We start from the raw sequence: 19,687 nt of genomic DNA on the forward strand, positions 1-19,687 counted from the left end.
GTAGGATGATAGGGATGGATGGATAGATTCAGTGATGGTTTTTTAAGGATAGTAGAGATGTGGACTTGTTTAAAAACAGCAGGGAAGCAACCAGTAGACAGATTGAAAATTAATGAGAGTAGGAATGATAGGGAGAATCTGCTAGAGAAGATGAGATGAAATAAGATCACTTTTGTAGAGGAATTTCCCTTGGCAAGGGGAAGGATCACCTCTTCCTGTGAGGTGAGTGAAGGAAGAGATTGTGGGGGAAAGTATCTGGACAGTGTGAAATGAAAAGGGGTTGAGAATAATGAATGGCCTCGATTTCTTTAGGGAAATATCAGGCAAAGTTCTCAGCTGTAAGGATTGGAGTTGGGGGTAGTTAGGGACTGTGACAGATTTGAGGAGGGATAAAAAGCTTTAGAAAAGCTAGTATGGTGAGTGGGATAGTGAATCAATTAGGGAGGAATAAAAGGATTACCTTGCTAGAGTTAGTGCCTGTTTGAGATTATGTAACATAAATATATAGTAGACCCAGTCACCATGATTTTCTCTAGCTTCATTTAGCAGCCTATGAATAGGAACAAAAGGATTGTAGATATTGCATTCTAATTCAAGATCATATAAATTTCTTTGTATCATAAGCATGTAGGAGGGGATATCTTAAGAACAGGAAGTAAAGAGCAGAGGGAAATATAGCTTCAAAAGATGGGAAACTATTCAAGTGATCTTCATATTAAGGAACCACAGGTAAAGTAGATTTATAAGCTCTTAAGCCTTTCAAGAGAATAGCATATTAGCACTAGTTACTTAGGCCACAGCTTAAAAGCTTAATGGTCATTTTGTGTGCAAACACTTGGTTAATAATTTAGTATCTTGACTAAAATGTTTTTGAATTTAATGTGTCAAAGTTGTACTTGGGGTAATTCTGTAAGTAACTATTGGAATTTAATAAAAGCAATATATAAAAAAGAAAGTTTAGATAATACTCATAGACATAAAATAGTAAACTCTGTATGTGTCCCTTCCCTGTTAACTAAGGAACATGGCATTCCATATTGAGCTGCCCTGGGTTTCTTTGTTGCAGTCCTAATGACATATTTTTCTGACAGGATGGAGCTTTTTGTTGAGGCCTTGTATTTCCCAAGTCAAACTTAGGGGCTTCCCCAAGATCAGAAATTATCCAAGTGGAATTTTGTACAAATAAATACCTGCTGTAGGAGGTGATACTCTATTTTATTGAGAAGAATCTTCTATATCAATAAGAGAACATACCCAGTAGGATTACATGGTTACTTAAGTCACCATAACATACTGACCTATATCTTATGTACTATGAGGAGGATGTTATTTCTACAATTACTGATTTTATTTCCTCCTTGGCTTACAGCAACAAAACTTCAAGCAGAAGGTGGTGGCATTGTTGCGAAGATTTAAAGTTTCTGATGAGGTATGTCAGCTGGATATTAAATTTTTCCTTTTATCTTAATGTTAATGTTGTATTTGAGTTCACTAAAACAAGCTATTTTTCCATGGCCCCATTTTCTCTCTTCTTTGGGCCTGTGTTCCGTATCTTTCTTGACTCAACCATTTTGATGGAGTGTCTTCAAATTAAACAGCCAACTTGGTACAATATTGAAGCCAGGTTTGTGATTCATTTTATTTTATTTTTATTGATATCTTTTATTCTTACATGTCATTCTTTCCTGAATATATTCTTGCCCCTTCTTCTACCCCCAAAAAATCACTTCTTACAAAAAGGGGGAGAAAAATTCAGCAAAACTAAGACATGATCTGCCTCTGGCAGTAAGCAGTCTTCTATACACATAGCCCTCATTTCAGCAGTAGGTACTTTTCTATTTTTCAAGGCCAAATTCATTTATTATTATTATTTTACTACACTTTATTGTGATTAATTTTAAAGCAGTAATTTGGAACTCCTTTATTCTAGAAATAGCTTTATTAAATAAAAAGGTTTAGTTTTTAAAAAACACATTTTTTTTAAAAGCTTGAAATGGATACCTGGGTTGTGTAGTCTCCTAATTGATTACCTGCCAAGGGTGATTACTAGCATTAAAATGTCCTGGGAGAAATAAGTTCTCGCTTTGATTTTCCCATAGACTAAGCTTCCAAAGTTGGCTAAACCATTTGGACTGTATAAAAATGGCAAGTGAGTAGAGGCTTGTCAAGGTAAGTGTCAAGGAAATGACCGGGAAACAAGTGAAGCATGGCTGAAATTGGCCTAGATGTCATGGTTCACATGAGGTATTCACTAACGGGAGGATCAGTAGCTGAAGAGTATTGAGATTAAGGCTATTTAAATCACAAAATCTGAGGGATAGAAGGGATCTCAGAAGTCTAGCCTCTACTGTAGCAGCCATCTCTCTACAATATCACCAGCAAATCCTTCCAGCCAATGACAGAAACCATACTGCTTCTTAAAATAGCCCCTTCTACTTGGAGATAGTTCTGAATTGCTAGAAAGTTTTGTTTTTAAACCAAAATTTCCTTCCGTTCAGCTTTCTCCATTACTCCTAGTTCTACCTTCTAGGGACAAGAAAATCAAGCTTAATTAATTCCTTTTCCGTTTGATGGCTTTTCACATACTTAAAAACAGTTGTTATCTTCTGTATCAGTCTTCCCTCACCGTTTAAACATTCCCAGTCTTTTCACCATCCTGGTTGCCCTTTTCTGAGAGCATTCCAGTTTGTCATTGCCCCTTCCAAAATATGTCATTTGCACAAAGCTGAACATGGTGTGATACATGTGTCTTGTGACCATATTGGAACTATCATGTGTGACTTTTTTAAATCTCTGTGACTCTGTTAATATGTAACATATAATTTATAGATTGTGCGTAATCTTTTAGATTGTTTTGATAAACTGCTGACTCATATTAAGCTCACAGTCCACTAAAAAGAAAAACCAGAATTTTTTTTACTTTAACTCTAGTTGGGATTTTCCTCCTCCATCCTGTATTGTTTGAACATAAATGTAGAACTTAACATTTATCCCTATTCAGTTTCCTCTTACTATGTAGAGGGTAGTTTAGAATTAGATTAGAACTATTAGATTAGATTAGAACTATTCATTCACAGAATCATAGATTCCTTTGGGAAGGATTTCAGAGGCCATCTAATCCAAAACATTAGTTAGCAAGAATTCCCTCCGTAAAGTATCTAACATCATTTGCTTAAAGTCTTCCCCAGAAAAGAGGACCTATTACTTCCTGAGGCATTTCATTCTCCTTTGGCAGCTATAATTGTTAAGAAATTATTCCTTATATCAGTCCTAAATGTGCCTGTCAGATATCTTTATAAGCATCCATACCAGAGGTTCCCAAACTTATTTGGCCTTCCCCCTTAAAAAAAAAATATTATTTAGCACCCCCTGGAAATCTACTTTCTTCAATCTTTTAATGTATTTGGGAAATTTGCATTATTTTAAAAAATGTAATTTTCTTAAACAATACTTCTTAAATTTAGTAATTTATTATAAATTTGTGGGGGTTTTCCTGCATTGAAATGTTGATGATGCAGTACTGCCTCATGTAACCATATAGTATCATATTGTAAAGAAGTTATTACACACACATACTCCTTCCTATTTATGCTGGACTTTCCGACAATGCATGACACATTCACCTGCCAGCACTTGCTTGTTAAGACCTGTTGGCAGACTTTACCACCGATGGGTTATAATTTGAATTTTATGTTTATTTGGAAAATAACATAATCACTACTACTTTAACTGTGTTACACAATAGGTGAAATGTATGAATGATTTTTCAAAAATATCTTCTTTATGCTTCTTCCTCCCCTTTATTTTTATTCAGTCCCCCCCCCCAGTTACACTCAAGGCTACTACTACCTCCTGGATCATCTCAGTGCTCCCAGAGGGGAGTACCACCCACTTTGGGAACCTATGATCCAGATATACTATTACCTTGTTTGCCCTGCTCTCCATTCTCACCCCAAAGAGAAAATTTATTGGAGTTTTGAGGGATTTGGTTTCCACTTTCCTATGTCTCTAACAATTTAAAGTGCCTGTTTTATGCCAGGCACTGATAGATGCTAAGAATACAAAGATAAAACAGGAAACAATTCCTATTCTCAAGGAGTTTGCCTTTTGCTAGGGGAAAGACCATGTACAAAAAGAAATATTTAGACTACACAATAAATATAAGGTAGTTAATTACAGGTTAGCTATAAAGTGAAAGCACTAACTTTTCTAGGGATCCAGGTATGGCTTTGTGTAGAAGACATTGTTTGAACTAAAATAAAGGAAGTGACAGATTCTGTGCATCAGAGGTGAAGAGGGAGTACCATTGCAGGGATAGGATACATCCTATGCAAAGGCATAGAGAAATAATGCCACATAGGCAGAAGAGGGAGAACGGCATTTTGGCCGGTCATATGGTACAGGAAGAGATGTAATCTGTAATAAAGTCTGTAATGTAAAGTCAGTGGAATTTATTGGATGGAACAATATCAGATTTTTCCTTAAGGGAAATCACTTTGACAACTGTGTGTATGTAATTGTGGAGTAGAGTCCAGGAAGACTAATTATGAAACTGTTAACAGTAGACCAAAGAACAGATGATGAGGGACTAAGTCTGAATGACTTAAAATAACAATAGAAGTCAACATCCTGGCTGTGCTCCTTACTGCTCTTGATTTTCTTCTTCATCCTAAGAGTCTCAGTTTTATTTCAGGGAGTCCTCCATTTGTTACAGGGATTCAAGCTGCTTGTTCAGGAATTTGACAAAAATCCAGACTTGGTCCAGAAAAATTAGTTTAGAAAGTTCTTTTTGTGATCTAACAATTCCTCCTCTCAAGGTTCTTCATCTGTTATAAATTTTCTTGAGGTTCATTGGTCATTAGAGGGAGTAGGTACAGGCTTGCCTCCAGACAAGGTTGTACTACATCCAGCCTTTGAATCATTTGTTAAATTTTCAGTTTGAGAATTTATACCTCAGAAATCAGCAAACTCTGCAGATCATGACTTAATGTATTATTTTGTTGATTACAACAATGTAATGTAGAAAGGATGAATAAGATAAATTAAATAAATTAAACTTAAAAGTGTGTCTCATCCACATTTTTTCTGAGACAAAATTGTTTAAAAAAACTCAAATTATTAGTAATAAAAATGAAGAAAGAAAAACCAATAAAGACTAAACCAAGGAGATTATTATGAACTGTTTTGTGCTGTATGCTAATAAAACTCACAGTCTGATGAATAGGGATGAATAATAAATGAAGAGGGTGAAAATTTTCAAAAATATAAATTGCCCACATTAACACAACAGGAAAAGTATTTAACATGAATATGTTAAATAAACTATAAGTTAATTCCCAAAGAAAAAGTCCCCAGCAAATTTTACCAAAAATTTAAAATAACAATTAATTCTAATACTGTATGAGCTGTTTAAAAAAAAAATAAGAAAAGGAGTTCTTTCTCCAACAAAAATAGTTCCTGATTCCTAAACCAGGAGGTCCAAAAAAAACCCAAAAACCATAAGCCAATATCTCTGATGATACAGAAATTTAAAATAAGGATGTTATAGCAACACAGCACATAGATTATGACCAGAATAGATTTCACTAGAAATTTAGGGATGATTTAATATTAGGAAAACTGTAAACATAACTGATTTAATAAAAAAAAAGTTATGATTCTATCAGTAGGTACAGAATAAACTTTTTAAAAGATACAACACTCATTCCTCTAAAAGAAAACACTAGAAGGCATAGGAAGAAATGGAGTTTTCCTCAAAATAATATGTAAAAACAAGAGCCAGCATTATCTGTAATGGGAATAAAGACCTCTCCACTATGATCAGAGATAAAGCAAAGATGACCATTATCGCTATTACTATTCAGTATTGTACTTGAAATGCCAGGTATAAGACTAGAAAACTGAGTTGAGGGAAGAAGTGAGACAAAAAGGAAACAAAATTATAGATTTTTGCCAGCAATATGATAGTTTACTTAGAGAACACTGTAGAGTCAACTAAAAACTATTAAGTTAATCAAGGTGGTAGGATATAAAATGAACTCAGATAATTAGAATTTCTTGACATAAAGCAGCAAAATGTAAAAAAAAAAAGTGATAAAAAGAGAAATTCCACTCAAAATAATTGCAAGTATATTTTTAAAAAATTTGTGGGAGTCTTTGGCAAGACATATATAGAAACTATATGGACACAATTATAATACATTCTTTAAATAAGGACAATTCTAAATAATTAGAAAAATAATAATTGTTTATGGATTAATCCAAACCAATATATTAAAAACTATAATGATGTATAAATTAATTTACTTACTCTGTGTCATACCAAAAGATTACTTTATAAAGCTAAAAAAATAATCTGGAAGAACAAAAGATCAAAATAAGAAGGGAATAAATGAAAAAATAAACTGCTAAGGAAGGGGACCTTGGCAGGACCAATTCTCAACCATTCTCTGAATCCATAATTCTATTTTTTTTATTAAATTTTATGTTTATTTTAGTTTACAACATTCATTTGCACAAGATTTTGAATTACAGATTTTCTCCTCGTCTTTCCCCTTACCACCACCCCAAAACAGCAATTCCACTGAATACCCCCTCCCCCAATCTGCTCTCTCCTATATCCTCCCCTATATCCCCTCCAGTTTTCTGGTTGGGCAAGATGGATCTCCATACACCAGTGCCTGTATATCTTATTTCCCAGTTGCATGTAAAGAATAATAATAATTTTGAAAAAAAGAATTTTGATTTAAAAACTTTGAATTCCAGATTCTTTCTCATTTTATCTAGTCACCCACCCTTACTGGAAAGATAAGCAATTCAATATAGGTTGTACATGTATAGTTACTCAAAACATTTCCATAGTGGACATATTGTGAAAGACTGACTCTGTTTCCCTCCATCTTAGCCCCCCCCACATTTGTTCTATTTTCTACTTTGTCCCTTTTCAAAAGTGTGGGCTTCTAACTACCCTCCCCCCCCCCAATCTGCCCTGCCTTCTGTCATCTGCCCTCTTATCACCTTCCCTTAAGCCAAATTTAGTGAGAGTAAGGGAATCCTTTTGCCTTCCTGTTCTTCCCCTCCATTATAGCAGTTTTCTCTAGCCTCTTTTATATGAGATGATTTACCCTATTCTATCTCTCCCTAACTCTTCTCATTATATTCCTCTCTCACCTTTTAATTTTATTTTTTAGATATCATCCCTTCCTCTTCAACTGATCCTGCATCCTCTGTTTACCTGTACACATATATACACACACTCACATATGTATTTATGTGCAGATACCCTCCTTTATAAACATATATTCATGTATACATATATGTATATAAATATATATATATACATATGTATATATATGCCCATCAACAATCCTCATACTGAGAAAAGTCTTATGAGTTACAATTATCGTTTTACCATGTAGGAATGTAAATAGTTCAAATTTGATAAGTTCCTTATGGTTTTTTTTCCCTGTTTACTTTCTCATGCTTCTCTTGCTTCTTATATGTGAATATCACATTTTCTATTCAACTCTGGTTTTTTCATCAAGAATGCTTGAAAGTCCTTTATTTCATTGAATGACCGTATTTTCCCCTGAAACATTATACTCAAGTTTTCTGGGTAGGTGATTCTTGGTTTTAGTGCTAGCTCCTTTGACCTCTGGAATATCATATTCCAAGCCCTTCAATCCCTTAATGTAGAAACTGCCAGATCCTGTGTTATCCTGATTGTGTTTCCACAATATTAAAATTGTTTCTTCTTGGCTGCTTGCAATATTTTCTCCTTGATCTAGGAGCTCTGGAACCTGGCTATAATATTCCTAGAAGTTTTCTTTTTGGGATCTTTTTCAGGAGGTGATCAGTGGATTCTTTTAACCTCTATGTTGCTGTCTGGTTCTAAAATAGCAGGGCACTTTTCCTTGAGAATTTCTTGGAGGATGATTTCTAGGTTCTTTTTTTGATCATGATTTTCAGGTAGTCCAATAATTTTTAAATTCTCTCTCCTGGATCTATTTTCCAGGTCAGTGGTTTTTCCAGTGAGATATTTCACATTCCCTTCTATTTTTTCATCTGTTTGGATCTGTTTAATAGTATCTTGATTTCTCATGAAGTCATTAGCTTCCATTTGCTCCAATCTAGTTCTGAAGGAATGATTCTCTTCAGTGAGCTTTTGAGATTCTTTTTCCATCTGGCAAGTTCAGCTTTTAAAGGCATTCTTTTCCTCATTGGCTTTTTGGGCCTCTTTTGCCATTTGATTTAGTCTAATTTTTAAGGTGTTGTTTTCTTCACCCAGGTTGTTGACTCTCTTTTCATGATTTTCTTGTATTATTCTTATTTCTCTTCCCAATTTTTCCTCTACTTCTCTTCCTTGATTTTTAAAATCCTTCTTGAGCCCCTCCATGTCCTGTAACCAATTCATATTTTTCTTGGATGCTTTTGAATGTGGGAGTTCTGACTGCCTGCCGTTCCATGCTTTGATCCTTTTTTTCCCAAAAAAGGAATCTAAGGTTTGATTACTGTTCTTGCTTTCCTTCTTTTGCTTGATCATGTTGCCAGTCAATTACTTGACTTTTGAGCTCTTTGCCACAGTAGAACTCTACTTCCAGAGAGGAGTGCTTTGTCCCAAATTGCTGGGGTTTTTGAAGCTGCTGAAGCTATTATTTGGGTGCCCTCTCTGCAGCCCCCACAAGCTCTGGTCCACTGGCCACACACCCAAGGACCTGCACCCAAGACAGCATTCCAGATCCAAGCAGGTTAAAGCAAGAGCGATTACCCTCTGAATGATCGCTTGTTCCCCCTACGATCTGCAAGCCAGTTGCTCTGAAGCAGCCATGCTGTGGTCAGCCACTGCACCTCTGCCACTTCTGCCCTAAGGGCAAGGGTGACTGCACTCTTGGTTCCCCTGTTCCCACAGTGTTCCATACTAACCTATTACTTTGTCTTTGACATTTATGGGTTGATAATTCTGGAAACTGCCACAGCTTCTAGTTATCCACTTTCCTGAAGTCAGCTCCAGCTGCTGTTGGTTGGGGCCACCCTGAGGCTAAAACTGCGGGCTCATGTGGGCCTAGGCTCAGCTCCTAGCACATTACGATGAACCCTTCCTGTCCACCTGCCAGGCTGCCTTCAATGAGAGATTTGTTTCTCTCTGTCACTTTGTGGGTTCTATAACTCTAAGATTTAGAGTCATATTTTATAGGTATTTGAGGTGATTATGGGGAGAGCCCATGGAGTTTTCCTGCTGGTATGCTATCATCTTGGCTCCTGGCCTGAAGCCATAATTCTTTATTAAAAAAAAAAAAACATTTGGTACTGGGAAAGAAACAGAGAGGTTCATCAGTGGTATGGATTAGGTACACGGAATATAGAATTTAAACAAGCACCATAACCTAGTATCTGATAAACCCAAACATCTCAGCTGTTGGTGTAAGGCCTCACTCTCTGACAAAAACTGTTGAGAAAATTGGAAAGCAGTCTGGCAGAAATTAGGTATAAATCGATTTATCATACCATATAACAGGGCAAGCTCCAAATGGTTACATAATTTAGATATAAAGGATGACATCATAACTAAATTAGTGGAACATGGAAGAAATTGCCTGTCAGAGGGAGAATTCATGGCCAAATGAGATAAGAGAGGATCACAGAAGATAAAATGGACAGTTTATATTATATAGAACTAAGACGCTTTTAAACAAAACCATTGTAGCTATAATTAGAAGATAAGCAGGCAAATGGGAAAAAACTTTTGCATCAAATTTTTCTGATAAAGATTTTATTTCTAAGATATATGAGGAATAGGTTTAAATTTAGAAGAATTAATCATTCCTCATTTGATAAATGGTCAAAGTATCTGAATAGGCAGTATTTAGATGATGAAATCCAAGCTATCAATAGCTGTATTTTTTAAAAGTTTTCATTATTAATAATGATAGAAATGCAAACTAAACAGTCCTACCATATCACCTCAGAATCATCAGGTGATCAAAATTGACAGAAAGGGAAAATAAATACTGGAGAGACTATTGCAAAGTTAGGTACTGTTATCTAATGCATTGTCGGTAAAAGTACAAGCTGGGTTAGCCATTCCTGAAAGTAATTTGAAACTATGCCCCCAAAACTGTTGACTCCACAATATCACTACTAGGTCTGTGCCCCTAAAGAAATCAAAGAAAGAGAAGAGGGCCCACATATACAAAAATATACATAGCAATTCTTTTCATGGTCACAAAGAAGTGGAAACAGAGAGTATGCCCATCAGTTGGGGATTGAATAAATACGTTATGGTATATGTATGTGATGGAATACTGATGTAGTGTAAGAAATTATAAAGGGGTATTTTCATAGAAACCTGAGAATACTTGTATAAATACTGATGCAAAGTGAACTGAGCAAAACCTAGAGAACAATTTATACATTAAAAACAATACTATAAAGACAACTTAGAAATACTTGGCAACACTGATCAGCATGAGGGAACTAACCACAGTTCCAGAGGACTCATGATAAAACTTGATGTACCCTCCTTATAGAGAGCTTATGGATTCAGAGCACAGATTGAAGCTTTGTGGTTGTGGGTTTTTTTTGGTGGGGTTTTTTGCGTGTGGGATCATGGCTAATGAATAAATTTGTTTTGTTTGACTTTAAAAATTTGTAATGGATTTTATTTTTCTCAGTGGGTAAGGGAGGGAGAGGATTTGAACTGAAAATAAGATAAAATTGAATTAAATAAAATCTGTGCTGATCAGTGACAGACTATTCTTCCTTTTCATCTTTATCAGAATTGTTTTTCTTTGTATCTTCAAAATCTCATTCTTGAGGGTTTCTTGTCCTTCCCTAGCCAACTTTCCCCAATTTAGTTCTTAGAATCATTTTTTAAAAGAATTTATTTTTAGTTTTCAATATTAACTTCCATAAGATTTTGAGTTCCAGATTTTCTCCCCATCTCTCCCCTTCCCCCACCCCAGGATGGCATGTAATTATGTAAAGAAGAATTAGAACCAATGGGGGAAACCACAAGAAAGAAGAAAAAAAAAAAGAGCATGTAAATAATATTCATTCAGACTCCATAGTTCTTTCTCTGGTTGTGGACAGCATTTTACATCATGAATATTTTGGAGTTGTCTTAGATCCTTGCATTGCTAAGAAGAGATGCGTCTATCAAAGTTAGTCATCACACAGTGTTGCTGTTACTATGTACAGTCTTCTGGTTCCGCTACCCTCACTCAGCATCAATTCATATAAGTCTTTCCATGTTTTTATGAAGTCTGCCTTCTCATCATTTCTTATAGCACAATAGTATTCTATTACATTCATACATCACAACTTATTCAGCCATTCCCCAACTGATGGGTAACCCCTCAACTTGCAGTTCTTGGCCACAACAAAATATTCATATATATATAGTTACAAATATTTTTGTACATGTGGGTCCTTTTCCCATTTCTATGATCTCTTTGGGATATAGAACTAGAAGTGGTATTGTTGGGTCAAAGGGATGATAACCACCACCCAGCTGAACTCTCCCAACATTTCCCTCCAGACAGCTTTAAAATCAAACCAAATGCTGGAGCAGCAGAGCCACAAAAGATTGGGAAAAGATTTTTTCCAGCCTAAAAATACTTAAGAGGTAGGCGAGAAAAGTCTGTAACATAGGGGTGGTGGTCTATAGATCCCACACACAGCAGCAGCAACAGTTTTGGGAGCTCTTAGCCTAGAGACAATGAGGGATTGGGGCAACTGCTCAGAAAAATATTACAGGGAACCCTTACCTGGAACTTGGTACAGCCAGTGCTGAAAGGCAGCTCTGTTGCCCATATGCAGTTATGCATCATAGGCCCAGGTTTGAGAGGAGTACTTATGGTCTGTCACAAGGGAGCAAGGTCCCTGGTCACAGTTCCAAAGCAAAGAGCACTGGCACTTGTGGTGTCAAGAGAACAGGCACATTTCCTGGGTAAAGACCAGAGCACAGACCAAAAGAGCTGTGACTATATCTCTCCCAGTATCACACCACTGTAGATGCACCAAGAATTTGCAGAACCTCAGAAGTAGCTCTGAAAACAGAAGTATGAAAAAACTTGATGCTTGGGATAGTGCCTCTCCTTCCCCACATTGGCAGAGTCCAATTTTAACATAAAAAGTCAAGAAGTAGGCTAGAAAATGAGCAAACAACCAAAAAGTAATTTGACCATAAAAAATTACTTATAGTGGCAGACTAACAGAAGACAGCAACATGAAAATAGCTACCCAGAAAGTTTCAAAGAAAAATGCTAATTGGGCTAAAACCCAACAAGAATTCCTGGAAGAGTTTAAGGAAGAGATGAGTGGTGAATAAAAAAAATTGAGAAAAGAAGTGAAAGTGTTGGAGGAAAATTATGAAAAGAAATAGCTTAGTAAAAGTAGTACCAAAATTGCTATTTTAAAAAAAAACTTAAAAGACAGAATTGACTGGTTTAAATAGGCACAAAATTCAGTGAAGAAAAGAATACCTTAAATAGTAGAATATGTCAAATGGTAAAAAAGCTACAAAATTTCACTGAAGAAAATAATTACTTATAAATGAGAAATGGGCAACTGGAAGCTAATGAGTTTATGATATATAAAGAAACAAAACAAAGTCAAAAGAAAAAAAGATTAAAGAAAATATGAAATATATCGCTGGAAAAAATCACCTGGAAAAATGACTCAGGAGAGATAATTTAAAGAATTATTGTGCTAGCTGAAAACCATGGTTTAAAAAAAAATGCCTGGACAGCATCCTTCAAGAAATCATCAGGGAAAGCTTCCCTGTTTTCCTAGTATCAGAGGGTAAAGTGGAAATTGAAAGACTCTATCAGTTACCTCATCAAAGAGATCTCAAGATGAAAACTCCCAGGCATATTATATCCAGATTCCAGAGCTCCCAGATGGAAGAGAAAATATTTCAAGCAGCCAAAAAGAAACAAGTAATCATAATGGCATCATAATAGGGATCACACAAGATCTAGTGGCTTCCATGCTAACGAGCAAACTTCTTGAAATATGATATTCAGGAAGGAGCTAGGATTACAACCAAGAATAACCTACCCAACAAAACTGAGTGTAATGCTTTATAGGAAAAAATGGATATTTAATGAAATCAATTGTTGAAACTTTTCTGATGAAAAGACCAGAGTTGAATAGAAAATGTGACATTCAAGACTCAAGACAAGTATAAAAAGGTGGGCAGAGCCAAATGGCAGAGGCAGGGGCTTGTTTGAGCTCTCCCCCAAGCTGGCTCTAAATACCTGTAAAAATTATTGTAAACAAATTCTAGAGCAGCATAACCCATGAAATGACAGGGTGAAACAAAGTTCCAGCCCAAGATAGCCTGGAAGGTCGAGAGGAAAGGTCTGTTGAGAGAAGAGCACATTTCAAAATGGGCCATGCTGGCATAGACACAGCAGGACTTGGGGAATGAATTGTGGGTAGCTATGGCAGTCTTCAGACTTCTTAACTCACAAATGCCAAAGACAACTTGGCCAGTAAGAAAGACCTGTCAGACCTGGGTGAGAGAAAAATGTGGTCCAACGCTGGCCTCAGCCCCAGGGTGGCAGCAGTGACTTCCAGAGCCCACAGATGGGGGGATTCAGCAACTGATCAGAAGTGGATTGCAGGCGAGGTGGAGTCAAGATGGCTGAGTAGAAACAGGACCTCCATGGGACTCCGGCTCTCAACACCTTGAATCCATGTAAAAGGGGATCCTAAACAAACTTTGGAGCTACAAAACCCACAAAATGACACAGAGAAGCTAACATCCCACTGAGGACAGCCTGGCAGGCTGGCAGGAATCGGTCAGTACAGCTCTCTGGGAGCCGAGCACAGTGCCACACAGAGATTTTAGCCCCAGGGCAGGCCTGACCAGCCACCGGTTGGAGGGACTACAGATCACCAGCAGCTGCAGCGGTCCAGAATTATCAACACATAAATGCTAAAGACAAAGTGAAAGGTCAGTGCAGTGTGGACTTTGGGACACGGTAGTTGGGAGTGCATCAGCTTTTGCCCTTGGGGTGAGAAGCTGCCACCACATGGCAGCCTCAGCTCCTGGCCTGCAGAGTGTAGGGGGATCAAGTGACCAGTCTGAGGGATAATCGCTCTTGCTTTAATTTGCTTGGATCTGGATTGTGGTCTAGGGTAGAGGGCCTGGGGTATGTGACCAACTTGCCAGAGCGTGTGGAGACTTCAGAGAGGGCACCCAGCTAATAACTCTGGCAGCAGAGAAAACCCCAGCATTTGGTACGAAGCTCCCCTGTCTGTTAGCAGAGTCCTGCTGTGGCAAAAAGCCCAAAAGTCAAGTAATTGAGTGGCAACATGACCAGGCAAAGGAACCAAAACAAACAGAAGAATCCAACATTAGACTCCTATTTTGGGGACAAAAAGGATCAAAGCATGGAACAGGAGGAAGACAATGAAGTCAGAACTCCTGCACCAAAAGCTTCAAAGTAAAATACGAGCTGGTTACAAGCCATAGAGGACCTTAAGAAGCAGTAAGAGAAGAGGAGGAAAAATTGGGAAGAGAAATGAGAACGATGCAAGAAAATTCCCGACTGAAGAAAATAATACCTTAAAAAACAGACTAACTCAAATGGTAAAAGAGGCTCAAAAAGGCAAAGAGAAGAATGCCTTAAAAAACTGAATTTGCAAGATGGAAATGGAATCTCAAAAGCTCACTGAGGAGAATCATTCCTTCAGAATTAGATTGAAACAAATGGCAACTAATGACTTTATGAGAAATCAAGGTGCTGTTAAACAGATCCAAACAAATGAAAGAATAAAAGGCAATGTGAAATATGTCATTGGAAAAACCACTGACCTGGAAAATAGATCCAGGAGAGAGAATTTTAAAATTATTGGACTACCTGAAAGCCATGATCAAAGAAAGAACCTAGAAATCATCCTGCAAGAAATTCTCAAGGAAAACTGCCCTGATGTTTTAGAACCAGAGGGCAAAATAGAGGTTGAAAGAATCCACCGATCACCACCTGGAAAAGATCCCAAAAAGAAAACTCCTAGCAATATTATAGCCAGGTACCAGAATTCCCGGATCAAGGAGAGAATATTACAAGCAGCCAGGAAGAACCAATTTGAATATTGTGGAAACCCAATCAGGATAACTCAGGATCTGGCAGCTTCTACACTGAGGGATTGAAGGGCCTAAAATATGATATTCTGGAGGGCAAAGGAGCTGGGATTAAAACCAAGAATCACCTACCCAGCAAAACTGAGTATCATGTTTCAGGGGAAAATGTGGTCATTCAGTGGAATCGAGGACTTTCAAGCATTCTTGATGGAAAAAGCAGAGTTGAATCGAAAATTTGACATTAAGATACAAGAAGCAAGAGAAGCATGAGAAGGAAAACAGGGAAAAGAAATCATAAGGAACTTATCAAAGTTGAATTACTAACATTCCTACATGGAAAAAACAGTAATTGTAACTGATGAAACTTTTCTCAGTATGAAAATAGTTGAAGGGAATATATATATATGTATGTATATATAAATATATATATGCCTGTATCAGAGGATATATGTGCTTATGAATACGTATGTGAATGTGTGTATATATGTTTACAGGTATACATAGAGGGCACAGGACTAATTTAATAGGAAGGGATGATACTTAAAAGGTGAAATTAAGAGGTGAGAGAGGAATGTAATGAGAGGAGATGAGGAGAGACAGATTAGGGTAAACTATCTCATATAGAAGAGGCAGGGGAAAATTATTACAATGGTGGGGAAGAATTGGAAGGTAAAAGGGAATGGGTCAACCTTTTTCTCACTGAATTTGGCTTGGGGAGTGAATGACATACACTCTAAATAGGGTATCTCACCCTACAGGAGAGTAGGGGGAAAGGGCATGATAGGGGGGATGATGGAAAGGAGAGCAGGCTGGGGAGGCAGAGGGAAGTTAGAAGCACCCACTTTTGAAAAGGGACAGGATCAAAGTAGAGAATAGAACAAGTGGGAGATGGGATAGGAGGGAGAGAAATATAGTCAGTCTTTTACCATATATCTGCTATGTTAATATTTGCATTAGCTACACATGTACAACCTTTACTGAAATGCTTATCTTCCCAGTAAGAGTGAGTGACAAGGGAGGAAGAGAATGAATCTAGAATTCAAAGTTTTAAAATCAAATGTTTAAATATATATATATATAATTTTTAATACTATTTTACATGTAATTGGGAAATAAGATATACAGGCACTGGGGGCATAGAGATCCACCTACCCTACTGGAAAAGTCGAAGGGGGTATGGGAGAAGATACGGGAAATAGCAGATTGGAGGAGGGGATATCCTGTGGGACTGCTATTTTGGGGCGGTGGGTAGGGGAAAAATGGGGAGAAAATTAGTAACTCAAAATCTGGTGGAAATTAATGATGTAAATAAGAAGTTAATAAAGCATTTAAAAAAAAAAGATGTGGATTGCAGGGATCTCTTTGCTGGCACTGTGGTAGGATTCTCTTGCTTTGCCCATACTTAGATCTGCATTGTAGCCCTGGATGGCAGTCCTGGGGTGAGGAGAAGCACTGGTGTGGCAGAGCTTGTGGTGGTGGTGGAAAGGGAATCCTTCTCACAGTTCCAAGGCAGAAAAGAGTGCTTGTGGTCACTCACAGACCAGAGCACAGGCTAGGAGAGGAGTAAACATCTCTCTATTGATCCTACAGTCTCGGAAGATCTGAAAATTTACAGGTTCCTAGAAATACCTCTGAAAATAGCAAAATTCCTGATACTTGGGACAGTATACCCTAAACACTGTAAGCAGAGACCTACTTTTAAAAAGAGCTAAAAAGTCAAGTAATTGGCTGGGAAAATGAGCAGAGGGGGAAATACCAGACTATAGAATCTTTGGTGACAAGACCAAAACATACAACCAAAAAACAAGACAACAATGTCAAAGCTCCTACATCGAAAGCCTCCAAGAAAAATATGAATTGGTCTCAGGCCATGGAAGAGCTCAAAAAGGATTTTGAAAATCAAGTAAGAAGTAGAGGAAAAATTGGGAAGAGAAATGAGAGTGATGCAAGAAAATCGTGAAGAACAAGTTTAACAGCTTCCTAAAGGAACCCCCCCCCAAAAAAAAAATGCTGAAAGAAATAACACCTTAAAAATAGACTAACCAAAATGGTAAAAAGTTTCACAAAACAAGTTTAAAAAGAGGTAAGCATGAATGAGAAATCATAAGAGACTCAATAAAGTTAAATTCTTTGCATTCCTCTATTGGAAGATAATACTTATAACTCCTAAGAACTTTATTATTATTAGGGCAGTTAAAAGTAGTTTACATAGACTGAGGGCATGGGCATGAGTCAGTTGTGTTGGGATGACTTCCAAAAAGAAAAAATGAAGGGATGAGAAGGAGGTATATACTGGGAGAAGGTAGACTTAGAATGGGGACATTTTTCTCTCACAAAAGAAATATGCAAGAAAGCACTTTCACAGTCGAGGCAGAAATGGTAGTGGTGTGGTGGTGGCTGGCAATACTTGAACCTCATTTTCGCTGAAATTGGTTCAAAGAAGGAAGATTATGTGCATACTGAATTGTATATAGAAATGTGACTTACTCTTTTGGAAAATAGGAAGGGAGAGAAAGGAGGAGGAGGATGAAAAGGAGGACAGATTAAGGGAGGCAGTAAGAAGCAAAATAGACTTTTGAGGAGAGACAGGATAAAAAGAGAAAGAAACAAGAAAATGAGGTGGAGGGAAATAGACAATTAGTAATCATAACTGTGTATGTGAATAGGATAAACTAAACCATAAAGCAGAAGCAGTTAGCAAAATGGATCAGAAATCAGAATACAACATTATGTTGTTTATAAAAGAAGTACTTTAAACAGAAAGACACTAAGTTCATTTAAATGTCTGGAGCAGAATCTAATATGCTTCAACTGAAGTTTAAAACAAAACCAGGGTCATAAACATCAGACAAAATAAAAACAAAAATAGACCTAATTAAAAGAGATAATCATGGAAGCTGTATTTTGCTAAAAGGTACCATAGGCAATGAAGTATTCAAGAATTTTTATAAGTTTCTTTGATAAAGGCCTTATTTCTCAAATAGTATAGAACTGAGTCAAGTTTATAAAAATAACAGCCATTCCCTAATTGATAGTCAAAGGATATGAACAAGCCGTTTTCAAAAGAAGAAATTAAAGTTATTCATAGTCAAGTGAAAAAATGCTCTCAGTTTCTGTTGCTTAAAGAAATGAAAATTAAAGCAACTCTGAGGTACTACCTCACATCTTTCAGAAATTATATGCTTCAGGAGATGAGTGGAAAAAATAAGAACTCTAATGAAGTACTGGTGGAATAGTGAATTGCCCCAACCATTCTGGTGAAGAATTTGCAGGTAGGTCTTATGGCTAATAAACTGCATACCCTTTGGCCACTACTAGGTCTGTATCTCAAAGACAGAGTAAAATTTGGAAAAGCATCTATGTGTACAAAAATACTTAAATTAGCTCTTTTTGTGGTGGCAAGGAATTGGAAATCTTAGGGATGCCATCCATTGGGGAAATGGCTAAATAAATTGTGGGATATGCTTGTGATTGAGTACTATTGTGCTATAAGAAATAACAATGGGATTGGTTTCAGAAAAACATGGGAAGACATATGAACTGATGCAAAGTGTAATGAAAAGAACCAGATTATTGCACATAGTAACAACAGTGTTATGATGCTGGGGTGGCTAGGTGGCGCAATGAATAGAACACTGGCCCTGGAGTCAGGAGTACCTGAGTTCAAATGTGGCCTCAGACACTTGACACACTTACTAGCTGTGTGACTTTGGGCAAGTCACTTAACCCCAATTGCCCTCCAAAAAGCAAAAAAAAAAAATTTTATGATGTTGATCAACTATGAAAGACTTGACTATCAGTAGAGTGTTCAAGACAATTCGAAAGAACTGTAGACGAAAAATTCCTGTCCATCTCTGGAGAAAGACCTGGTGAACTCAGAATGAAAATTGAAGTATAATTTTCTCACTTTATTTCCTTTTTTTGTGATATGGCTAATAGGGAAATATATTTTCCTTGATTTCATAGTTCTGATTGAGATATCCTATTGCTTGCATTCTCAGTGTGTTGGAGGGAGGAAGGAAATTGGAACTGAACATTTAAAAAGAAAAAAAACTTTAGAATTAAATAATGAATTCAAAAATGGAAAACTTTTTTTTTTAATTAATGAGGCAGAGACAAGATAGAATGGAGGTAGGGACTCACCTGAGCTTCCTCCAGGAACCCTCCAGATTCCTTTAAAACATGACTAAACAAATTCTAGAGCACACAAAGAAATGGAGTGAAACAAATTTCTAGCCCAGGACAACTTGGAGGATTGATGGGTGTGGTAGCAAGCACCCTAGCACACCCTGGATGACCTGCTAGCACAGGTTCTTTGATCTGTTTTGCTGAAGGAAAGACAGCTTTAAAAGGGTTAGCAATCTTGCTTTAATAAAGAAGTGAGTATCCAAGAAAGACAGACATATAGAAAATACAAGCAGAGGAATTAGCACAAAGACCAACAAACAGGGCTCCAACTGTCTGAATAAAGCAGTATTGCTATACACTTTACATATATCACTGAATCAATGGAACACAGACATCTAAGCAGTCAGGGAGCTCTGGACATACAGCTACTCAGAGTCTCGACCAGGAAAGATCTTTCTCATGAGCAAA

General features: G+C 37.0%; 1 protein-coding gene across 4 annotated transcripts in view; it reads left to right on the plus strand.

The window, feature by feature from the left end:
- The window catches only part of PACS2 (phosphofurin acidic cluster sorting protein 2), a 325,422-nt gene that overhangs the window by 161,588 nt on the left and 144,147 nt on the right, over positions 1-19,687 (plus strand). For all 4 annotated transcript variants that reach the window (XM_069103870.1, XM_069103871.1, XM_069103872.1 and 1 more), the window contains one exon: positions 1,370-1,429. In XM_069103870.1, the coding sequence (XP_068959971.1) occupies positions 1,370-1,429 (60 nt within the window). The remainder of the gene's footprint in view (positions 1-1,369; positions 1,430-19,687) is intronic.

This window comes from Petaurus breviceps, unplaced genomic scaffold (assembly GCF_028583685.1).
Source record: "Petaurus breviceps papuanus isolate PSGF00001 unplaced genomic scaffold, PetGlider_PUasm1.0 64, whole genome shotgun sequence".
Lineage (NCBI taxonomy): Eukaryota > Metazoa > Chordata > Mammalia > Diprotodontia > Petauridae > Petaurus > Petaurus breviceps.